The following is a 24854-nucleotide window of genomic DNA, read 5'->3' on the forward strand; positions in this document are numbered from 1 at the left end:
CTTTCTGGTATAGTTCCTCTGTGTATTCTTGCCACGTCTTCTTGATGTCTTCTGCTTCTGTTAGGTCCTTTCCACTTTTGTCCTTAATTGTGGTAATCTTTGTACGAAATGTTCCTTTCATATCTCCAATTTTCTTGAACAGATCTCTGGTTTTTCCCATTCTGTTATTTTCCTCTATTTCTTTGCATTGCTCGTTTAGAAAGGCCCTCTTGTCTCTCCTTGCTATTCTTTGGAAATCTGCATTCAATTTGCTGTATCTTTCACTATCTCCCTCGCATTTTGCTTGCCTTCTCTCCCCCGCTATTTTTAAGGCCTCATTGGACAGCCACTTTGCTTTCTTGCATTTCTTTTTCATTGGGATGGTTTTCGTTGCTGCCTCCTGTATAATGTTACGAGCCTCCATCCACAGTTCTTCAGGCACTCTATCCACCAAATCTAAGTCCTTAAACCTGTTTTTCACTTCAACTGTGTATTCATAAGGAATTTGATTTAGATTGTATCTTACTGGCCCAGTGGTTTTTCCTACTTTCTTCAGTTTAAGCTGGAATTTTGCTATTAGAAGCTGATGATCAGAGCCACAGTCAGCTCCAGGTCTTGTTTTTGCTGAGTGTATAGAGCTTCTCCATCTTTGGCTGCAGAGAATATAATCAATCTGATTTCGATGTCGCCCATCTGGTGATGTCCATGTGTAGAGTCGTCTCTTGTGTTGTTGGAAAAGAGTGTTTGTGATGACCAGCTTGTTCTCCTGACAGAACTCTATTAGCCTTTGCCCTGCTTCATTTTGAACTCCAAGGCCAAACTTGCCAGTTGTTCCTTTTATCTCTTGACTCCCTACTTTAGCATTCCAATCTCCTATAATGAGAAGAACATCCTTCTTTGGTGTCATTTCTATAAGGTGTTGTAAGTCTTCATAGAATTGGTCAATTTCAGTTTCTTCAGCACTGGAAGTTGGTGCATAAACTTGGATTACTGTGATGTTAAAAGGACTGCCTTGGATTCGTATCGAGATCAATCTATCATTTTTGAAATTGCATCCCAGTACAGCTTTCGCCACTCTTTTGTTGACTATGAGGGCCACTCCATTTCTTTTACGGGATTCCTGCCCGCAGTAGTAGATATGATAGTCATCTGAACTGAATTCGCCCATTCCCGTCCATTTTAGTTCACTGATGCCTAGGATGTCAATGTTTATTCTTGCCATCTCATTTTTGACCACATCCAGCTTACCAAGGTTCATGGTTCTTACATTCCAGGTTCCTATGCAATACTTTTCTTTACAGCATTGGACTTTCCTTTCGCTTCCAGGCATATCCGCAACTGAGTGTCCTTTCGGCTTTGGCCCAGCCGCTTCATCAGCTTTGGATCTACTTGTACTTGTCCTCCGCTCTTCCCCAGTAGCATGTTGGACGCCTTCCGACCTGAGGGGCTCATCTTCCAGCGTCATATCTTTTATATGCCTGTTGTCTTTGTCCATGGAGTTTTCTTGGCAGGGATACTGGAGTGGGTTGCCAGTTCCTCCTCCAGGTGGATCACGTTTGGTCCAAACTCTCCACTATGACCTGTCCATCTTGGGTGGCCCTGCACGGCATAGCTCATAGCTTCCCTGAGTAATTCAAGCCCCTTCGCCACGACAAGGCAGTGATCCATGAAGGGGGTTTTCCTGGGACATTGCAGCAAAAAGCAGGTAAGAAATATTGTAAATAAATTCCCCCTTTAACTGTAGCCTGTTGCTGTGAAACCTGGAGATTCTACTTAGTTTCTAGTATATGTGAATAGACATTCTCCTTGAATTTGTTTGAAATCTTTCCAAAGCTAGCACGTTCCATAAATCTGTTATGAGCTGTGTGAATAAGTGCTTCCCTTTGCATGTCCTGAATGTACTGCCAACCGGCTTCATTGGGTAAATCCATGTCTGGCTTCCTGCTTTGGATGTATTTATAGAAATGTTTGCTGTTTTGCCCCTGTATTCTTAACGATGGGTTCCTCACATATTGTTCTTCTTGTTATTTTCTTGCTCTATTGTTAAATTGCATTTGTTTTGCCAGAATTTGTTCTTATTTGAGTGACACTTCCACATCTTTAAGGAAGCCTCCTTGCTTTTTATAGCTTCCTTGGTTCTGCTCTTGCTGGCAAGCTGCTCAGCTATCTTTTCTAAAGTATGGTATGCATTTTAGCTCAGCTTCTATTGCTACAGCTTTAAATAATCTCCAAATACCCTGAAGACATTTGGAGTCATAGAATCGTGGAGTTGGAAGGGGTCTCGAGGGTCATCTAGTCAAACACCCTGTAATTGAGGAATCTCAACTAAAGCATCTATGAAGATGGCCATCCAACCTCTGCTTAAAAACCTCCAAGGAAGGAGAGTCATCCACCTTCCAAGGGAGTCCATTCCACTGTCAGTAAACTCTTACCGACAGAAATTTCTTCCCCATGTTATCGTAATCTCCTTTCTTTTAACTTGAAGCCATTGGTATGGGTCCTATGCTCCAGAGCAGGAGAAAACAAGCTTGCTCCATCTTCCATGTGACAGCACTTGAGATGTTTCAAGATGGCTATCATATCTCTTCTCGGTCTCCTCATTTACAGGCTAAGCACACCCAGTTCCTTCAACCGTTCCTCATAAGGCTTGGTTTCCAGACCCATCATCTTGGTCGCCCTATTTTGTACATGTTCCAGCTTGTCAATATCCGTCTCAAATTGTAGTTCCCAGAACTGGACACAGTATTCCAGGTGTGGTCTGACCAATGCAGAATAGAGTGAGACTATTACTTCCCTTGATCTGGACTTCTGTTGATACAGCCTAGACTAGCATTAGCCTTTTTTGCTGCTGCAGCACACTGTTGATTCATTTGAAGCATGTGGTCTACTAAGATCCCCAGGTCCTTTCCACATGTACTACTGGCAAGCCCAATATCCCTCATCTTATCCATCTTTGACCTACTTGGCTTTCCCTTTAACTTATTTGTATATTTTACTTTTTTAGAAGTTTCGTCATTCGAAATTAAATGCATCTGGAAATTGGAAATTTCCCTTTGACATATATACCTAATTTGATAGCCCTGTATTCACAAAGCCCTTGCTTTGCCAACACTTATTTCTTGCACTGGGCACTGCTCAGCATTAAGTCCAGGGTCACTTTCTCTCACACACACTTATTTTATTTATTTATTTATTTATTTATTTATTTATATACTTACAAGCCACACTTTCATAGAAAATACACTGCATCTCCCATCAACCAGATTGGCTGTGCAAGCTGGGGCTGGTGGGAGCTGTAGTCGAAAGCATTTGGAGGGCACCGGGTTGGCAAAGCAAGAACATGTCTAGAAGAGCAGCAATGCTTGGGATGCTAGAAACTGCAGTCTGACTGGCCTTCGTGCCCTGGGTGCATATGTGCTAATTAACAATTGAAATGTTCCTGTGGAAGCAAAGTTAATTAATGGGAGCACAAGATGTACAGTTTCAGTTGCTGTGTTTTGACAATCTCTCTCCTCTGAGAGGCTGCAAATTCCTAACTGCATGTGAGCTGAAATAAAGGAGACCTGAGTCTGCCCCAGCTAAGGCTCTGTTATTCCCTTGGCCCCAGATGCACAGCCCAACCAATGACACATATTTTACATTGAAATCTAAGTCTGAATCTGAGAGGATTCTCTGCTCTGAGAAGAATCCTATTCTTGCCATCTAGCTGCTCCAAACAGCTGATAATCTATAGTGCTTATTAGTTTTGTTGTGGGGTGGGGGTGGGGAACCCCAAGGGGAAAGCAAAGCTAGTTTGAGGCAGCTGCAGGCAGCAACCATCTGCTAATGTTTTTAGAATGAATCATTTCTCAGGTAAAGGCCAATGAAAGGTGGCCTGATCAGAATGCAGGCAGCCTGAGAGGAAGCTGAGTGATGAGCTCATTGTTACTTTTAATAGATTGTGTTTATAATTTGAAGATAATGTCTCTCTAGCTTTCAAGGATGCTTTCACAAAACCACAAAATTGGCCCCAAGTGATCTTGAATCTGAGGCTTCTTGAAGCAGCCATAAACTAGAGACAACGTGACAACTGAGTTTCATTATTGCTGGTCAACTTCAGCTTGAAGTATGTATTTGGAGGCTGATGTTGGGGACATAGATGTATCCAAATTGCATTTGCAATTGCTTCTTTCAGATTAGGAAGCAGCCACTTAGTGTGGTGGCATTTTGTGCGTTTCTAAATCATTATGTAGTAGTTGTTTTCATGGCATTTGTATGCTACCCCATAACAAAGTTCTCTGGGCAGCTTCCAATAAACAAGACTTATTTTCATTTAAATGCAAAATAAGACATAAAACCAAAGCCTTGCATAGATAAAATCACTTCTGGGGTTGTGGCATTCGGGAGCCAAAACGTCCGAGTTCCAGGGCATTTGGGATCCAAGATACGACTGTAGTCCAATCGGGAGATAACTAGAGCATGCACCACTCTGGCGAGACAGTCTGCGGGCAGGTAGGGTCTCAGCCGTCATACCAAATGGAGCTGGTAGACAGATGCCCTGGACAAAGAATTGACCTGTGCAGGGTCAGTATTGGGCTATTATTACCAGGCACCTGCCAAGGCCCACACCTTACTTATCATGGGATCTATTGCTAAGCCACCATGGCCCTGTTCCTCATCCTCCTTGTTGCTGTTGCTCCCTGTTTACCTGTCATCTACCAGCCTGCAAGCCATAGGAAGAACCAGAAGAAGGTGCAGCAGTTTATCCTTGCTCTGTCCTTTTGAGCAGACATAAATCAAAGTCAATGAGCAGTGGTGTGGAGGTGGGTGCTCTGAGAGCATATTTCCCAAGCCCAAGCCCTGCCCACCTAAATCTGGAGCTGGCACTACCAGCCAGGGTCCAATACCAGCTGTTGAAAGCACATACACTTTTCTGTATAATCAGAACTCTGCATTTAAGCACATGGAACTGCTGCTGTTGTGTTACGTTGGACCCTAAAAGTCCATTCCAGGCCTGCTTAAAGTAGATCCATCTCATCAGATGAGAAATAAGCCCTAACCCAAAGTTGGATGAACTGCTCCTGAATGGAACACTGGATATTTTTTTGGAAATATCTGTCATTGCAATGGGGTTTGGATTTCATCCTCTGGTTTGGATTGCAGTGCCCAGGTACACTTCTCTCTAATCTGGCTGAGTTCCTCAATGGACTGTTTTTCCTTCCTTCCCAATCCAGATCCTGTTGTTACCTTGCCACAGAAGATACAATGAACAAGATGAAAACTTTCAAGCGGCGTTTTTCCCTTTCGGTTCCCCGGACAGAAACGATTGAGGAGTCGCTGGCAGAGTTCACCGAGCAGTTTAACCAGCTCAACAACAGAAAGAACGAAGGTAAAAAAAATAACAGGGGTCAGCAGCACTGAATGGCAGCTGAAGTTCGCAGAGGCAATAGGTGTCCATAAAATTGGGGTAATGCATGCTTGGTAGTGATTATAATTCCATTTCATTTAGTTTACATGAATGAATGAATGAATGAATGAATGAATCTCTCTGTTTCTGAGGTACAGAGGTGGGTGTGAATCCTTATATAGGCAATATGGCACTGTCCACACAAAAATAATATTGGCATTAATCCACTATACAGGTAGCAGAGCCTAGGGCTTGCCAATCAGAAGGTCGGTAGTTCGAATCGCTGCGACGGGCGAGCCCTGCTCCTTTCCACCTAGCAGTTCGAAAGCATGTCAAAGTGCAAGTAGATAAATAGGTACCGGTCCGGTGGGAAGGTAAACAGCGTTTCTGTTTCAAAAGCACATCAAAGTGCAAGTAGTTAAATAGGCACCGCCCCGGCAGGAAGGTAAACAGCATTTCTGGTTCGCCAGAAGCGGGTTAGTAATGCTAGCCACATGACCCAGAAGCTGTCTGCGGACAAACGCTGGCTCCCTCGGCCAGTAAAGCGAGATGAGCACTGCAACCCCAGAGTCGTCCGTGACTGGACTTAACGGTCAGGGGTCCCTTTACCTTTCCATCTTCTAGAAACATAAGTTGTACAAAATTGAATGTTGAGAACCATCATGCAGAGGAAGTGAGTTTTCCATTTCATTCCTTTGCATGAATTTATCCAGATTTTTGCAACTGGAAGGAAAGCCACTGCCAGAGTAAAAAAAAAAAATTACTCTACCTTCTAGCAGGTAAATTTTAGAGATTTTACTGTTGTTTACTAAGAGAGGAAGCACAGGTTTTCTAACTTCCTCATAAGGCAATTAGTAATGAGGAAGATCCTCTGTCTCACCCATAGCATTAACAGGGACCCAGACTTTTCCCTCTGTATGCAAATGAGTTTTCAAAATGACAGTACAATAAAACAACAATTTATAGGCCCTCTTACTTGTCTTGTGCCTGGAACCATTAGCAGTAAGAGAGCTCCGGATGATTCGGGGTGTAAAAGTGAAAAACAATGAATACAAACTAAGTCTATACATAGATGGCATTGTGGTGACCTTAACTGATGCGGTCTGTGAAATTAATGGAGCTAGAGGTAGCTGAAAATGGAAAATTAGCTAGTTAAAAATAAAGACAGTGAAACGCAAACAATTGGAATTAATCTGCAGAAGAGACATCTGGTGTCCTCCAGATCACTTGGACTACAACTCCCATGCTGCCTGCAGCTGATGAGAGCCAACATTGCCCTGGTTGGAGCTGATGGGAGTTGTAGTCCAAAACATCTAGAGGGCACCAGGCTGGTGAAAGCAGGGCTAGCCTATCATTTAAACAACAGGCAAAGTAAGGTACTTTGAGACACATTTGAATGGTAGAAAAGAAGAACTATGTACACATAGAAGGAATGTGTTTTGATGTAATATCCCTAACAGGACAATAGCTACAGTTGCATCTGCCATTTTCAATATGGTTTTCTTCTATAAATATGGTTTTATTATCTCAGATTAGCTTATTGTTTCAAGTGCTGCCCACACAGCTGGAGGATAACCACATAAAGAAATAGCAGGAGCTTTCTCTCCAATTTTTATAGGAAAGAATGAGAAACATAAACCAAAGGAAAAAATATCACAATATGCGAAGAAAGGAAAAGGAATGGAAAACTTTGATCTTGAGTTTTGTTATCAGAGCAGTTGTTTACAGACAGTTATGGATTGGATCTTGATGTGTTTATTTATTAGATTGGGTTTTGTTTTGTTTGTTTATTTGTTTCCACATTAGTGCGAAAGGCACCCTACAAAGATAGAAAGATATACAAGACAAAATAATATGTATTTTTAAAAAAGGAGATAAAATCATTCCAAGTACAATAAAAACAGAGTGGCAGATGGTTATGGCCAGTTAAAATCCCCATAAGGCTGAGCACTCATATCATAGGCCAAAAGCCTCCTCTTAAAAAAAGGTCTTTGCCTGACAGCAGAAGGTTAATCAATGCAGGGGCAAGACTAGCTTTCCTGGGAAGGGGATTCCGGGGGGGGGGGGTACTGAAAAGGACCTCTCTTAACCCTCCCAGATGTGCCTCAGGTGTCAATGGGGCTTCCCAGAAGATCTTAAAGCCAGGGTAGACATGTGGAAATCAGTAGTTCTTCAGCTGTCCTGGTCTTAAGCTGTGTGTGTCCTTACAAGTCATAACCAGCACTTTGAATTGTGTCCAAAAACTGACCAGCCGCCAAGAACATAAGAAGAGCATTCTGGTTCAAGCCAGTGGCCCATTTCGTCCTGTTCTTCAAGAGGTGGCCCAAGCCATTTTACTGCCTGAGGCAAAAGACAAGGTGGTGCATTCCCCATTCTGTGCTCAAAATCTCCCTAGAGTGCTAACTGAATCTTACTTCAGCACTGGTCTCAACCCTTGAGGGACTCCACTTTCTATCTCTCTCCATCAGAGAACTGTCCATTTATTCCTGCTCTGCTTTCTGCTATTTATCCAGTTCCTTATCCACATCTGGATCTCTCCACTCATTCCATGACTACTAAGCTTACTCAAGAGTCTTTGGTGAGGTGCCTAGTTGAAAGCTTTTTGAAAGTCCAAGTATGCTATGGCAACCAGATCACTTCTGTTTAAGTCATACAGATACAAGAGACAGGACTTGCCCTTGCAGAAGTCATTCTGGCTCTGCTTCTTCTATATGCTTGGCTACTTGATCTTTAACAATACCCCCCATTTAAGCAGAACAGACATTAAGCTAACCAGCCTGTAATTTCCAATTTAAAAATTGGTGTGTCATTAGCTACTTTTGACATTGTCAAAATTTATGAGCCATATTTGCATAATAGAGAGAAGACAAACTCTAGCTTTGTTCAGAACTGGTCAATTGAATACTATAAAACCAATCACACTCCTCAGTGAATAGAATATATGTTTTTGAATTGTTCTTGTTTGATTATAGTGGAATCTAATTGTTGAGGGGCTAATCTTGCATCTTTTTCAGATTTCTTAAGTTGCATATCTATGCACAGTTACCTGAGAATAAGTCCATTTAACTTAATGGGGCTTACATTTGAGTAGATATGATTGCACTGTTAATATATTGATTTTTAAAATTTTGTATTAAGATGCAGTGCCTATTATTTAAGAACATGGATTGTGTCCTGTTTCCTAGCTAAAACATCCTGCTCAAGTTTATGGTTTAGTCTACAGTAAGCCTGTAATGTGTTCTGGGCATCACTGTTGTTGTTTAGTCGTTTAGTCGTGTCCAACTCTTCGTGACCCCATGGACCAGAGCACACCAGGCACTCCTGTCTTCCACTGCCTCCCGCAGTTTGGTCAGGCTCATGTTGGTAGCTTTGAGAACACTGTCCAACCATCTTGTCCTCTGTTGTCCCCTTCTCCTTGTGCCCTCCATCTTTCCCAACATCAGGTCTTTTCCAGGGAGTCTTCTCTTCTCATGAGGTAGCCAAAGTATTGGAGCCTCAGCTTCAGGATCTGTCCTTCCAGTGAGCACTCAGACCTGATTTCCTTAATAATTGATAGGTTTGATCTTCTTGCAGTCCATGGGACTCTCAGGAGTCTCCTCCAGCACCTTAATTCAAAAGCATCAATTCTTCAATGATCAGCCTTCTTTATGGTCCAGCTCTCACTTCCGTACATTACTACTGGGAAAACCATAGCTTTAACTATACGGACCTTTGTCGGCAAGGTGATGTCTTTGCTTTTTAAGATGCTGTCTAGGTTTGTCATTGCTTTTCTCCCAAGAAGCAGGCGCCTTCTAATTTCGTGACTGCTGTCACCATCTGCAGTGATCATGGAACCCAAGAAAGTAAAATCTCTCACTGCCTCCATTTCTTCCCCTTCTATTTGCCAGGAGGTGATGGGACCAGTGGCCATGATCTTAGTTGTTTTTTTTTATTGTATATAGTCAAAACCCATTGGGTTCAATGGAAAGTGGGATTGCCAACATCATTTCCCACAGAATCCTATCCCTTTTCATATATATATATATATATATATATATATATATATATATATATATATATATATATTTGCCACAACGTAAAACTGAATGTGTACAAGTTAAATGTGGGCTTATTGTATTTGCAAACAACAAGAGAAGAGGGGGGTTTGGCTAAACTTGGACTATATACAGCATTACAAGGTAGTAGCTTTGGACTCTATGCAAGGAGCTTAGTGCCAAATGATTTCACTTCCAGGTACCAGCACCATATTTCTGTTACTTTGGATTTTTTTTAAAAAAAAAAACTTTTATTGTAATTTTGAGCCTTTGTCAGCTGTCTTGGAAACTTATTGAAGGGCAGCATATAAATCCATAAAACAACCTAATAATTTCAGTCATATGATTTCACTGCTGTCACGGACCAAGGACAATGGCCCTTGAATCTTCCCTTTCTCACCAAACCTAGAATCCCCCCCCTCTCTCTCACACACACACACACACACGGAATAATAAAGCTCACATAGGAAAACTTACCGGTAGGTTGACAATCAGAAAAGCAAACAATAACCTAACTGTGCACAAGGAGTTCCAGGCAGTGCCACCTTTGGACTTGGCATAGTCTGATGGTACAAAGCTGGGAAGGATATTTTTCAAAGTCCCCAGCAGCCCAAGAGGCACCTTATGCTCCTCCACCTATACTGACCTCCTGTTGTGCCAGTCCCATTTGGAAAAAAAATGGGGTGTCATTTCCCTACCTCTGACTTACAGCTATTGGAGACCACTGAGGTCCTTCTAAGAACAACAGCAGAGTTGCAATTGGACTAGCATAGGATTACAGTTCATTCTATTTCTCTTCTCTACAAAATCTCAGAGCGAATGTGGAGCAAGTCAGGAAGATTCTCTAGGCTCTATGTCTATACAATGGATACAGTAATTGTTTTCTCTTCCTCTTCCTCCCACTCCACACAAGAGCTGTAAAGGTAAATTCAATAAATTTTGTGCATACAGACAGACTAGCAAATGCTACAGACAGAAGCAGATTGAGGGGGGTGTCTGATTTTTCATTGATAGGCTGATTGGGGTGTAAGAAATAAAAAATTTCGTGGAAAGAATAGGCCATATAAAACAGATTTTTGTGGAGCTTGGCCCTTAGGACTGAGCAGAAATGTTAACGCTTAGCAAAGTAATTAAAAGTTTGCAATTCAAGTAGAGCAAAGAGAGATTCTGGCCTCTTTCCCCAGGAGATCAAAGCTTGTTTTTGGCAGAGGCGATGTTTAAATATATTTATAAAAGGATCGAGACTTGTCAAAGGCAGCGGCAGTGTCTGCAGTTTCTCTTTTAATTTGCTTTGATATTGTATGCACCCTCATTATGCTCTGACTGTCGAATCCTGCTGTAATCCTCATAAAAAAAAAGTGGAACAGAATCAAACAGGTCTCTGCAGTGTTCACACAGAGTCTGCCTACATCTCTAATAAATACCTTGGCCAAGGCAGTTACAGGGCTGCAGCCCACTAGGATTCCTGCTATGGAACTCTGCTTGCTTGGCACAGTCTTTCACTTCCCTGCTGACTGAGTGGGATCATTAGCTTTTTTTCATGGGGAAAATACTCTAGTCCCTTTCTCTTTTTCACCTACTCCATCGGACAACCTGAATTCTGCACAGTGTCCAAAATGTGGCTGTATGACAGCTTATTATTATTATTATTGTGGTGTTATTATAATTGCTTCTTCTTATTTTCATCACATTTTCTCCTGCCTAATAATCACTTAAATTAGATTTGCCATTTTGATTGATAGCTACCAGCGTACTAGCTAGTGAATCTTCCACGCGCAGACCTGTTGGGAGCTCGGCAAAGCATGAGACTCTTAATCTCAGGGTTGTGGGTTCGAGCCCCATGTTGGGCAAAAGATTCCTGCATTGTAGGGGGTTGGACTAGATGACCCTTGTGGTCCCTTCCAACTCTACAGTTTGGAATAACAGAGTTGGAAGAGATGTTGAAGATCATGCAGTCCAACCGATGTAAGCTCTACAGTGCAATCTGGAGTCAGATATTGTTCCATTGTGTATTGTATTGCACTCATGATGCTTGTTTTCAGGGCCACCTAAGCATCGTATTTTTAGCTAGGTAGTTTTACAGGGCAGTCTTCTACAAAACATTGTGTGAGGTTGGCATGACACACACCTCATGTTTTGCAAGCCTTTACTCCTATTTGATGTGTTAATTCTGAGTTTATTTCTTTATTCATGTGAATGCCTGTATTTCATTAAACATCCCTACAATAGATTTGCACTAGGGCAGAAATGAAGTGGCTCTCCCAAATTTTCTCCCAGTCATAGATGGCAAATCTATAAGGTCCATATCAGAAACCATTTCGGGGAAGCATTTTGGGCTATACCGAACCAGTATTCAGGAAAGGGTTCACTTATCAATGATGGCCAGGAAATATTGATGCTTTGAAGAAGTTCCATCTGCAGTTTTTCATCCCTGCAATGAGTTGCTCAATAAAGGCTGCCGTTTTGATCCATGCAGTGCAGGGGCGTCGCTGGGGAGGGGCGGTGGGGGCGGGACGCCCCCAGTGACAGGGTGAGCAGCGGCGGGTGGGGGTGTCAAGCGGCCCCTCCCGCCACTCCCACGCGGCGCCGCTCCCTCCGTCACCCCCGGAGCAGCAGCACATGGATGGGGTGCTTCTGCCGCTTTTTTTCGGCGGGGGGGGCGACCCGCGAGGGGGGTTGTCACCCCCTCCTCGCTGGTCACCCCCCCCCCGCCGAAAAAAACCGCGGGAGGGCGGGCGGGGAAAGCCTGGAAAGGAAGCAGAGCAGGCGTGTTTAAGCGCCGCTCTGCTTCTTTTTCCGCTTTCCGCCGCTTTTTTTCGGCGGGGGGGGGCCGACCAGCGAGGTGGGGGTCACCCTTGTCACTCCCTCCTCGCTGGTCACCCCCCCCCCCGCCGAAAAAACCGCGGGGGGGGGCGGGGAAAGCCTGGAAAGGAAGCAGAGCAGGCGCGTTTAAGCGCCGCTCTGCTTCTTTTTCCGCTTTCCGCCGCTTTTTTTCGGCGGGGGGGGGCGACCAGCGAGGTGGGGGTCACCCTTGTCACTCCCTCCTCGCTGGTCACCACCCCCCCGCCGAAAAAACCGCGGGGGGGGGGGCGGGGAAAGCCTGGAAAGGAAGCAGAGCAGGCGCGTTTAAGCGCCGCTCTGCTTCTTTTTCCGCTTTCCGCCGCTTTTTTTCGGCGGGGGGGGGCGACCAGCGAGGTGGGGGTCACCCTTGTCACTCCCTCCTCGCTGGTCACCACCCCCCCCGCCGAAAAAAAGCCTCGGAAAGGGGGAAATCCCCCCTTTCTGTATACACGTGCGTCGTGACGTCATGATGACGTCACGGCGCGCGCGTCGTGCCCCTCCCCCAGGGGGTGCCTCTGCGCTGCCGCCGCCCCCAGCAGCGCAGAGGCTAGCGACGCCACTGATGCAGTGTATACAAGTTCATTGGTTAGTGAGCAAATTGTACAACTGTCCAAGTAGACTGAAATGAACGCAGTGAAATCAATGTTTGCCATGTAGGGTAGTTCTCAGCTGGTGAGACTGTCAGCTGTAACCCAGCAGTAAGTGGGGAAGGGTGCGAGGGAACATGCCTTGGGCAGCTCAACATTGTATTTTAGTTTGCTTAGAAGTCCACCTGCTGATATTTGGCCTTTTCATGCTCATAGACTGCATTTTCTGTGATGAATAAAGCACACAGAGCAGATGCAGCTGGAAGGGGGTTTAGGTACATAAGAGATTTCCAGTTTGGACTAGTGATCAATTCTGCTTTTCTGTTCCTGGCAGTGATCCCATCCCTATCCATTTCATCTATCCTTCTGATTATTTTATCATTTCAAGAATGGTGAGAAATGTTCCCATTGCCCTACCCCCCCCCCCTGCTTTGTGGCAAAATGACCAGGGCAAGTGCACATCTTTCAGAGCAATGAGCACACGGGAGGCCTAGATTAATTTTCATGGTAACGTCATACTTTGAAATGTTTGGTAGTGAAACAGCAGTTAGTATTGACTGTAATGTTTCTCAAAGCAGCCTTGGCATATGCCCCAGAAGCTAGCAAACTCACAGTCGAGTCTACCCCTACCACCAAAATATATGTCTGTTAAGTAACTTCATTATATAGTTTCCATCCTTTGCTGTAGACACAGCACTTTATCCTAGCCTTTTATGATTAAGTCTTTTATGAAACCACCACTATTGCCTGATGTGCACTCCTGGGTTTGTTTTCAAGTGTTTCATTGGCTTTTAATATGGCATGATTATAATGGTTGTAACATGCCTCGGGACCTTGTGGTGAAGGCTAAGTAAGAAATCCCTTAAATAAATAAATACTCTCCTGCCTTTTACCACTGCCTCTCCTGCTTCTTTTGAGAGTTTAAAAAATCTGGTTCTTTTCGAAGGAATGGAAGAAGCAGCACAATCTCAACAGGTTCCTGCTTTTCTTCTGTCTCTTTTTGAGAAGCATGGCTTTGGTGTATGCAGTCATGTTTCAGGCAATTGAATCGAATTGCCATGCCACTTCAACACACCTTTTTCCCTGTTGGCAGCATTTCGGCAGCATCTTTGTTAGCTTGCTTTTATAGTAATAGTCAGCATTTAATTTTGCACTAGAATGCTTTTTCATCTATATATAAAAACATTATTTGCACAATAGCTTTTAAACAAGAAGAGTTTTAACACAAATTTTATAAAATGATTAAAAAAAACAAACTAAAATGGGGTGCTTTGTCATAGAAGTGTAGAGTTGGAAAAGACCACAAGGATCATCTATTCTGATTCCCTGCCATGCAGGAATCACAGCTAAAGAATCCTTACGTGATGGCTTAGATGCATGATTACTTTCGTGCTCAACAGAACTTCAGCTGTCAGGGAAGAGGCTAAGCTTTCTTATGCCCACTAGTGTGGACGGAATATAGCAGGATGCATATGCAAAAGTCCACATGCAGCTCCATATGCAGCTTACATGGAGGGAGAACTAAAGAGCAGAAATTGGAAGGAGCCATTTAGCAGTGTCACTTGGCAGATCAGAAACAAGAGGATGACTTGCATCTTTCTGCCATGCTGGCTCCTAACTGTGTTTGAAATCTGACTTAGGTTAAAATTATGTAGGTAATTTCTTTTTCCTTTTTTTCCCATGACCATTTTTTCAGCATGGACAACGTTGCCTATCTCCGCAAAGAGCTTATGTAATCAGTTCGCACTGCCAAATTCAGTCTTGTTTGATTGTGTTTCATGCATGGTGCTTCTGCATCCATTCTGTATCCTTTGTCAAAAGAGCCCAGTTTCTGCCATATGGAAGGGCGAAGGAAATGGGCAGGAAGCAGAGCTGAGTTCTCATTAAATGCTACGTCTCTGTCCAGAAAGCTGATAATTAGCAAACAGTTCATTTATTTGCATGCCTATCCTAGAAATAATGCCTCTGCAAATTCACAGGGTTTTATTTCATGGGTTTCTGCGTGACCTGCACTGAACCTGTGAACCGCTGTCCTGGGCCTTTGAGCTCCAGAGCCTCCAAGCAACCCGTCATTCATCACAAGCCCTATCAAGCTTAAGTGTGGAGCATAGAACCACAAGCCAGAGAGAAGTAGCTTTCCACAAAGGACTTCTGAACCTTCTTTGTTCATATTTCATTTTCCATTTGTGACTCAACAACACTTCAGAGCTGTGCTCTCAGGAGAAGAGGTCATTTAAATGTTTTACAGCACAATCCTATGCATGCCTACTCAGAAATAAGTCCTATTGAGTTAAATGGGGCTTACGGGTTACAGGGTTGTAGTCTTAAAGGGTCGTTTCTCAAAACAGCAGAACCAGTTGAAAGCTTAAGAGTAGGCACTATATATATAATATTTTCCCCACCTATATGCCAAGAGACTGAAAGTGGTGTATGTGGTTCTCCCACTCCCTATTTTGTCCTCACGAAGCCGATTATTATTATTATTATTATTATTATTATTATTATTATTATTCCCCACCCATTTGGCTGGGTTTCCCCAGCCACTCTGGGTGGCTTACAGCATATATAAAAATTGTAAAACATCAGACATTTAAAAATTCCTGATACAGGGCTGCCTTCAGGTGTCTTCTAAAAGTCAGATAGTTGTTTATTTCCTTGACATCTGATGGGAGGGTGTTCCACAGGCCGGGTGCCACAACCAAGAAGGCTGTCTGCCTGGTTCCCTGTAATCTCACTTCTCGCAGTGAGGGGACCGCCAGAAGGCTCTCGGTGCTGGACCTCAGTGTCCGGGCTGAACGATGGGGGTGGAGACGCTCCTTCAGGTATACTTGGCCAAGACCTTTTAGGGAATTAAAAGTCAGCACCAAAACTTTGAATGTTGCTCGGAAATGTACTGGGAGCCAATGTAGGTCTTTCATGACCAGTGTTATATGGTCTCGGCAGCCACTCCCAGTCACCAGTCTAGTTGCCATATTCTCAATTAATTGTAGTTTCCATTCAAAGGCAGCCCCACGTAGAGTGCATTGCAGTAGTCCAAGTAGGAGATAACCAGAGCATGCACCACTTTGGCGAGAGAGTCCACGGGCAGGTAGGGTCTCAGCCAGCATACCAGGTGGAGCCCTAGACACAGAATTGGCCTGCACCTCCATGGACAGCTGTGAGTCCAAAATGACTCCCAGGCTGTGCACCTGGTACTTCAGGAGCACAGTTACACCATTCGGGAACAGGGAGTCCCCCGCATCTGCTCGCCCCTTGTCCCCCCAAAACAGTACTAATGTCTTGTCAGGATTCAGCCTCAATCCATTAGCCACCATCCATCCTCCAACTGCCTCCAGACACTCACACAGGACATTCACTGCCTTCATTGATGTATGTATGTTAGGCTGAGAGATGGTGACTAGTGCATAGCTGAGTGGGTCCTAGTCCAACACTCCAACCACTACACGACACTGCATTCTCCCCAAAGGGCTCTTTTCACAGCTGCCATATTTTGCTGTGGCTGCCAAACTAGAATTAGGGACTTTTGGTATGACAAATGTCACTCTCAACAGCCTGGGCAAAAACAAACAAACAAACCTGGAAAAAACACAAGCATTATCTAGACCAGTTCCCTCATGCACAGCAGATTGCGACCATAATCTTCTGGGGAGAAGGCTTGTGACAATCCTTCCTGTTTGGCGCAGCACATTAAAATAAATTTGGGCCTTCACACCATCATTGCTACTGGCTAGTGTGCTCTACATGGGAGGATTAGTGGAAGTTTTAGGACACTTTCAATGAGCCTGGGTCCTTAAGTAAGCACCTGGATAGAACACACACACCCCACTTATGGGGGATGGAGCGGTTCTGAAACTGGGACACTGGTGTGCCACTCCTTCAAAGTGTACCCCTGAATGGTTATGGCATTTCTAGGTCACCCAGAAAAATGAAATGGGGTGTGCCTATAGCCTAAGATGCACTAATCAGTAGGAAAATTGGAGAATTGAACACTTTGGCACTTAGCACTCAAAATGTGAGGCATGATGTTTACTTCATAATAGTTGCCAACATTCCAGCATGAAACAGAATGTTGGGCTGTGTGGATTCCATCCTGGCCTCTTTTAGTCTTGGATTGGGTAGGGGGAACTCCATGTAGCACAGCAACCAGAAACAGATCTGTGCTTTCGGAATAGCAGCTTAATTTACTAGTATGCCATACACAAAAAATTATAAAATAAAATTGGTAAGAGCTGCGTTAACAAGCTACAAACATGGGGGATTTTTTTATAAAATATTTCAGGCTTCTCTGCCACTCAAAGCCTTTTGAGTCCCTCTTTCAGCTATGTCTCAGGGCCGCTTCACTCCTATGGTTTCTTATATGGGCATTATTTTTTGCTTTGGGAGACCATATGTGCAGTCACCTCTGATGAGTATAGAATATGGATGTCTGTTTGCTGAAACAACATATGATAGGAAATGGCAATTGGTTGTAGCTTCATGTGTGTGCTCATCGAAATGGAAGCAGCAGGTGGAGACTTCTGGCAAGTTTGGGGTTGTCCTTTCTTACGGCTGCCATTTGGGAACTACGGTAATAAAAGTGTGAGGTCATGCAAATGACCAAGTCTCTGTGAGCTGCAGTATCCAGATGCAAGGTAGTGCTTAACTAGTTAAATCCATCTTCCAGGTTAAGTTTTTTCCAGCTGTAAATTTCTTGAATAATGTATGGTGTTAAGTCAAAAGTATAGTTAAGTGTCCTAAGTGCTCAGGATAGAACTGATTAAAAGGATTAGAGCAAAAAGGTCACTTGGTTTGCCTTCATTCCTCTCAACAGTGACTCCAAACTGTCCAAAGTGTTGACAGTCTGTGGAATCATCTGGTCAATTGCTATCTGCTCTTCTATTCTCATCAGATATGGCACAAGGGCGCCTGCATCCGAGTCATCTGAACAGGGACATCCAGACGCAGCCCAGCTCCACTTCGCCTTTGGAAGGCCCATCCCCAACCGCTGTGCGTTACCGAAATGGCAACCAGCGTCGGTTTTCAATGGAGGTGATATGCAGTTGCAGAGTGCAGGGAATCAGTATGGAATGTTAGAAATTAGACCTGTGTACAAATGGCCTCTTGAAATTCTCCACCCTATTTGTGGGCACAGAAACTGAGTGGGTGGGGTGCCATTTCACACAATTTCTCCAGAGGGAAAAGAAATTCTCCAGCAGTTTCCCGGGCATGGCACTCACCATTAGCAATGACAAGTAGCATAGACTCTTTCCTCTTTTTTTGTCGTAGTGGCAGCCTGGCCATCATTCTACATCCCCCACAATGCCAGTGTTCCAGGACATTGTGGAGCTGAGATGGCAGCTGCCACAAAAAATAATAATATGGGGGGAGGGGTTAACTATGCAAAGTGGCCTTCTTTTTCTAGGAGGCTGAGAAAAAGAAAAAGAATTCTTCAAATGCTTTCTGAATTGTCATCAGGTGTATTCTCAGAAAAAAATGGAGAAATTTTGGCTCTAGCTCTAATAGATATGATGTTTATGGACCCCTTTTAAATGCAACAGGATGCTGACTGTTTGAGAATCAGAGTCAACCAAGAATCTGTCTTTGAGAATGAGTGATCTGTTCATATCAGAAAAGAACTAGTGTTGCAATTGAAATTTATTCTAATGTACTTATACCCCAATTTTCAGCTCCCAAAAGATTTGGGCGATACACAAATCTAATATCTAACAACAGCAACATCAACACTGGAACAAAATTGATGGCCCCTTCCCACATCTTTGTGTTCTTCCCCAGATTAGTGTATTCAGTTAGTCTTCAAGATGTGTGTGCTTTACTTAGTGTAGGGATTCTTCTTACGAAACTTTGAAATAGTTTTGAAATGGCTGCATGAGTGCCTGTTCAAGGATGTTCCCGTAAAGTGGTCAGCGTTGGCAAAGTACATTATGTGACCTTGGGGAACTTGGAGTTACTTTTCCAGGGAACATGTCTGTGCTAGTAGAGGCTAGTGACTTTTTCAATTTGCAAGCTACAATTCTTTCTCTTCCCCCCCCCCCCGCGCACCAGAATTTGAATTCCATTTGTACACAAAAGAGTGCCTTTAAAGCATATGCAAAATGCCATGGTCTGCCTACTGAGAAGCAACAACTATTTTTCCTACACCCATAGATGGGGGAATTGCTTCTTTGTAAGAGGACATGAGCATTAGCTCCAGACAAAGTTGAAACCCAGTATTTAGAGATTACCGTATTTTTCGCTCCATAGGACGCACTGGACCATAGGGCGCACCTCATTTTTAGAGGAGGAAACCCAGGAAAAAAACATTTTTCTGGTTTTCCTCCTCTAAAAGCCCTGTTTGTTTGTTGTTGTTTTTTTTGAGGATCAGCTAAAAGTTTTGCAGGTTTTTTTCGAAGGGAAAAGCCCTGGCTTTTTTGAGGATCAGCTGAAAGTTTTGCAGCTGTTTTTGCAAAGGCAAAAGGCCTTTTTTTTAGGATCAGCTAAAGGCTTTGCAGCTTTTTTGCAAAGGGAAAAGCCCTGGTTTGTTTGTTTTTTGGTTTGTTTTTAGGATCAGCTAAAGGTTTTGCAAAGGGGGAAAAGCAAAGCTCCTTTTGCAAAGGGGGAAAAACAAAGAGGAAAAGCCCCATTTTTATGGGGTTTAACTCACATTTCTGAAAAATCTTAAGGAAAAGGAGCCATTTCTACTGTTTCCAGACAGATAATCTAATCAGCCAGTCACATGTCCTGGGGAAACAAACAACCTCCCTCTGCAGCACATTCAACAAAGGAGGGCGGGGCTGAAAGGGAGCCGGGACTCTTATCTCTCTCCCGATCTATTTCTGATCAGCTGCTGAGCGGGTCCTTTCAACACTCCCTTTTCTCTTTGTAAAATAAAAAGCACAATCTGCTTTTGGCTCCTGGGCAATTCAGCTCCAGGGACCACCATTCGCTCCATAAGACGCACAGGTATTTCCCCTTACTTTTTAGGAGGAAAAAAGTGCGTCTTATGGAGCAAAAAATACGGTAAGTCACACCACATGGCATAAATGCTTGCATTCGTGCATTTTTAAGAGAACACACATACCACTTGCTCAAAACTAAAGCCTGGCTCTCCTGCCTCATCTTCACTACCAGTTTGAGGCTAGAGAGTGGTTTGAAGAAGTGAAACAGATAAACAGGGCAATGTAGTTGCCTTTAATTGTATTTCTCCCACCCTTCAAATGCTAGCGCTGCAACTGTTCTATGCTTCCAAATGAGCAGAAGATGAAAGGGGATGTTGTGGGACATACAACATTAGGGCTGCGACCACCAGAAGTCTTTTGGATGGCTAGGAGGCCTTGGGAACTACTTCTGTGCTGCTCTTCTCCACAGGACGTCAGCAAGCGCCTCTCTCTGCCCATGGATATTCGCCTTCCCCCAGAGTTCCTCCAGAAACTAGAGATGGAAAGTCCAGAGATTTCAAAGCCTCTTAGCAGGATGTCTCGACGGGCTTCTCTGGTGAGTCCCACTCTTTGACAGGGGTTCAGAACATGCAAGTTCATGCAACGCAGCAGAACTTTGCCCTCGTGCACTTGCACATATGAAAAAGCTCAAGTGTGATGGGCCTAAACCAGGGCAAACACCTACTGGTACTTCAGTACTGAAACTGCACTGGAAATGTGTGCTGTTCAGTTATTCCAGTTTCTCTGGGCAACTAAAGCCAGAAAATAGCTCTTTATTCTCCCCCCCCCCCAAGAAGTGGTGGGGTTGGAACTCAGAACTCTAAGGCAGAAAAAAGAACGAAACCTTATATCTCAGGATTTCCCATTTACCTGTGCAGTGTTGTTTGTCTCTTGAATAAAATATATGCAGCTGAAGCGAGTGTCCCATAAATATCAATAACCTCATAAATTAACAATGTGTGCTGCTTTGAAACTCACAAATGTGGGGCTGTTACTTTTGTGGAACATCAGATCACGTTAAAGCCTCCTTTGCTTTGTCTGCAGCCTTATTATCATTTTCACACACAGACAGAAGTATTCCTGCTTAAAATATGGAAAATGTTTGGGGTTTTTTGCCCTCCGCCTCACTCCACCTCTGGCCAGTCCTGCCTGGGTTATGGCTATGCAGGTTGCAACCTGTTTTCAGAGTGTGTGTGCGGTTGACCCTTTAGATCCAGTAGGAACCATAGTTGTAAGATTCATTTTAAACCAGCAACTGATCAGGCCAAGAAGCTTGTTGAGCTGGAGGCAGAAAAGCAGGCAGAGGGACGCTTTCTGTGTGGGGATCATGTAACATCTTTGAGGTATCTAAAGTGCATTGCAACCCAGTCCCATTGCATTACTTGGAGGTGCGTAGGAGTGCCAGACTAGAGAAGTATGTCAGAAGTGCATTGTGTTGAAATACTGGTAGCTGATTCCAGGAAAAGGGACAAGCTTTAAGCACACACTTTAAAAACGTGCTTACCACCCTGTTTCTTTAGCAAAAGCAGCTCCCCTGAATTGCTTTCTTTCTCTGCTTTCCACACTCACAGCCGCTGCGTGTTTTAAGTTGCAGTGTGATCGATCGTGATCTGAATCCCATGGCTAGAATATTGTTCACGTTCCCTGCCCCCAGTATTTAGGCGCTGAGCTTGAAGAAAACACCTGAAATACTGAGCGAGAACTGTTGGTTAATTCATGATCCTAAATTGCTTCAGATGCAGCCCATTCACAAGTTTTCCCTATTGAGCTGAAAATGAAATATTTATTGAATCCCATGGGTCCTTTTCTGCAAAGGTGGATGTCTCTTTACCACCACCTAGTGCTGAATAATATCATGCTTAAAAGGCAATACATGACCTAAGCAGCATTAATACTTGCTTTGAAAATCCTCTTATCACCACAGAAGGTTTAATCCTGTTACTCCATCATGTTTACAAATGGTACGTACATTCAAACGCCATGTTCGCACAGTAAAATACAGGCAAAATATGCAACATTTAACAAGAGGCATTGTTGGCCCTATTGATATTCATCAGGAATAGAGTTCAAGGGATGTGAACAACTTTTGGCTGCTTATTCAGGGCCATATGAGATGGAAGAGGTTGGGGGGATTGACCTGGTTTTCCTGACCCCGGGTCAACGTTGAGCCAGGATCGAAAGGCATTACACAAGGGAATCTTGTATAATGGGAAGGGAAGACCCAATTAGGCAGCTTAAACAGCTCTCTGAACAGAACAATCTGGCAGACTGATGGGGAAGTGTGAGAAATGAAAGCAATTGGAAGTTTTCCTTGCTGCAACACACCCCAAGTGAAGAAAGCGATTTCACTGAATATATTATGCACCAGCACTATGGGGAAAGAAGCAAGAATCCTTCAATTTCTTCAGACACCCAGCCCTCTTCAGCCCTGGACAAAAGGGTGTAGAGGGGATGGAGGGTGACCCTGCCTGCAATGTCTCCAGTGTGCCCACTCCACTCTAATCACTGTGCTGAAGGGAGGTTGTGAGCACATTTTGCCTGAATGTGTTTAGGTGTCTCCTCATGATCAGGTTATCAGGATTCCTAATCACAAGGAGGCTTGTAAACCTGTTCAGGCAAACATACATACAAGCCCCCTTCAGAAATTTGCACTAATCAAGCAAGGGTTGGAAGTGTAGGGGGAGACACCTGGAAATGTTGAGGGCAAGGCCATGGTGCATTCCCTGCCCCCATCCCTCTCCACACTCTTGTCCTTGCGTGTCCAGGAGTAACAACTGAGGAGGACTGTTCCCAGTGACTGGCCGATGATTTCACTTTTGCAAAAAGTAGCTCACACAAGGTGTTTAACTGTGAGTTCAAGGACCTGCCTTGATTTTTTTTGTCCTCTTCCTCTCCACTAAATGTATTGCAGTCAAGAACTGCTTTGCAGAATGTGATCATCAGTAAGTTTTCTAAGGAAGAGAATGTGGTCTTTTGTATTGACACTTCTTCCTTTTTCATGACAGTCAGACATTGGGTTTGGAAAGATGGAAACATATGTTAAACTGGAGAAGCTAGGGGAGGTAAGAGTAAGCTCTATCATCATTCTACTCCCGTGTTGTGTCTTTGTGGTAGATTTTTAACTGTCATCATCCACTTTGGGAGCCAGTCTTGATATGTTAAGGGCTTTATAGATTTAAAATGGGGCGGGGGGACCTGTGGCCCTCCAGGTGGACTTTGACTCCCATCGTCCCTGAACCTTGACCTTCCTTGCTGAGGCTGATGGGAGTTGGAGTCCAATAATATCTGGAGAGACATCATTTTCCTTGCCTGCATTAAAACTTGTTCCTTGAGTTGTGAACAGAATTTTTCAAAAGTCTTGCAAGGGATCATCAGCATAAGGAAGCAATTTTGCTTCTGTTCAGTGTCCTATAGTACAGACTAGGATGTGCTTCCCAAATTGAATGCTTCCTCCATGCTGAAATAAACTTCTTCTTTTTTAAAAACTAATTTCAGGTCATTTTATGCAGATTATTAAGCATATATTTACCAGCAAATGCTTCTCAAAGAATCATGACAAGAAATAAATCTAGTTTGTCAACCCAAAAGAGACGAAGTTTTAAATCAGATGAAGCCCATCTGAAGATATTGTTTGGAAGAAGACTGCAAAGGTGTCATTTTTAATCCGAATTAAGCAGGGCTACTACAGAGATCTAATCCACTTCAGCAGAACCAGAATAATGCTGTTTTATGTAGGGAGTAATGAGTGGGGTTTGTTAGTGAGCTGCTTACTTTTCTTGGCTTCTTCCTCTCAGGGTACCTATGCCACTGTCTTTAAAGGGCGCAGCAAGCTCACCAAGAACCTGGTTGCCCTGAAGGAGATCCGATTAGAGCACGAGGAAGGGGCCCCCTGCACAGCTATACGGGAAGGTGAGGAGCGGGGTTCATGTTCCAAAATGTAAACATACGGAGAAACATCAGGCAATGCTATTTCCACACACACAGTTGCCTTGCTTATACACAAACATGATAAGGAATGGAAACATCCGATCATGTGACCCTGCAATAGTAGCAATGGAAATACTGGCAGTGGGGGCTACATGCCAGTGGGGGGCTAAGCCAGATGCCAGAGTGGGTGAGGTAACAAATGTAAATTTTACCTTGTACAATAGGGTACTTTCTACCCACACTCAGAGACCCCCGCCCTCCATCCAGGCAAGCAAGAAACATTATCAGAGTTCAAGGACACATTCCAGGCAGACAGACACACTCACTGAGGGTGAGAAACAGGGCTGGTGTGGTGTCTGACTAGGGAGTTGTGGCCTGGGGGGGGGAGTCTTGAGGGCCACAGAGAGAGGCCTAGTGGTCTGCCTTCAGTCCCCAGGCCTGAGATTTTAGTGCATGGCGTACACCCCATCCACACACCCTTGTGACTAAAGTCTCTCTGCCTTGCAGTTTCCTTGCTGAAGAACCTCAAGCATGCGAACATTGTGACCCTCCATGATATCATTCACACGAAATGCTCCCTAACTCTTGTCTTTGAGTTTCTGGTGAGTCAGGACCTTCTGTCTTATGGAGAGGCTGGCTGGTCCAGGCTTGTCTGCAGCGCAGGTGTTATTTGGGCAGTAAGGGAAGGGCTGTAGTTCAGTTTTAGAGCATCTGGTTCACATGCAGAAGATCACAGGTTCAATCTCTGGCATCTCCAGGTAGGGCCAGGTATGTCCTTAACCTGAAACCCTGCAGAGCTGCTGCCAGTCAGCACAGACAGTACTGAGATAGATTGACCAAAAGTAAAGGCAGCCTCCTATGTTCAGGGTCAGTGGTAAGTCTGAAGGTCCCCCCCCCCCGCTTAATCGCAGCATCTGTGCAGAAAATGTGGCCTCCATGTAACACACTGTAAAAAATAATAATCATGTTCTCCGACCACAATTGCTTACCAGTATTCCAGGTGGAAAACCATGCACATCCCATTGGGTTTGGTGGGGCTGCCCCCAGCTAGGTGTGAAGAGGATTTTCCCTAAATAGCAATAGAGAAGTGTGTGTGTTTTCTCAGAACAAAATGTGGTTTGAGTTCATGGAACCTGGAAATTCTCCACAACATATGTTCCAGTTAAGGGACAAAATACTTGGACTG

The 24854-nt window shown here is 44.0% G+C and overlaps 1 protein-coding gene and 1 long non-coding RNA gene across 4 annotated transcripts in view; both read left to right on the forward strand.

Annotated features, from left to right (window-relative positions):
• The first annotated feature begins 5164 nt into the window (after positions 1-5164).
• The window catches only part of CDK18 (cyclin dependent kinase 18), a 32893-nt gene continuing 13203 nt past the window's right edge, over positions 5165-24854 (forward strand). The window contains exons 1-6 of one of the 3 annotated variants that reach the window (XM_033152827.1): positions 5165-5347; positions 17716-17813; positions 20172-20297; positions 22747-22803; positions 23536-23650; positions 24176-24270. In XM_033152827.1, the coding sequence (XP_033008718.1) occupies positions 5224-5347; positions 17716-17813; positions 20172-20297; positions 22747-22803; positions 23536-23650; positions 24176-24270 (615 nt within the window). In that variant the 5' untranslated portion in view covers positions 5165-5223. Of the gene's footprint in view, positions 5348-16922; positions 17050-17715; positions 17856-20171; positions 20298-22746; positions 22804-23535; positions 23651-24175; positions 24271-24854 lie in introns of those variants that run through there. The other 2 variants (XM_033152826.1, XM_033152828.1) reach the window with 2 other exon arrangements.
• LOC117048684 lies at positions 14265-15034 on the forward strand. Its single transcript, XR_004426866.1, has 2 exons — positions 14265-14807; positions 14911-15034. It is a non-coding gene; the product is annotated as an uncharacterized LOC117048684 (long non-coding RNA).

Source organism: Lacerta agilis, chromosome 6 (assembly GCF_009819535.1).
Source record: "Lacerta agilis isolate rLacAgi1 chromosome 6, rLacAgi1.pri, whole genome shotgun sequence".
Classification (NCBI taxonomy): domain Eukaryota; kingdom Metazoa; phylum Chordata; class Lepidosauria; order Squamata; family Lacertidae; genus Lacerta; species Lacerta agilis.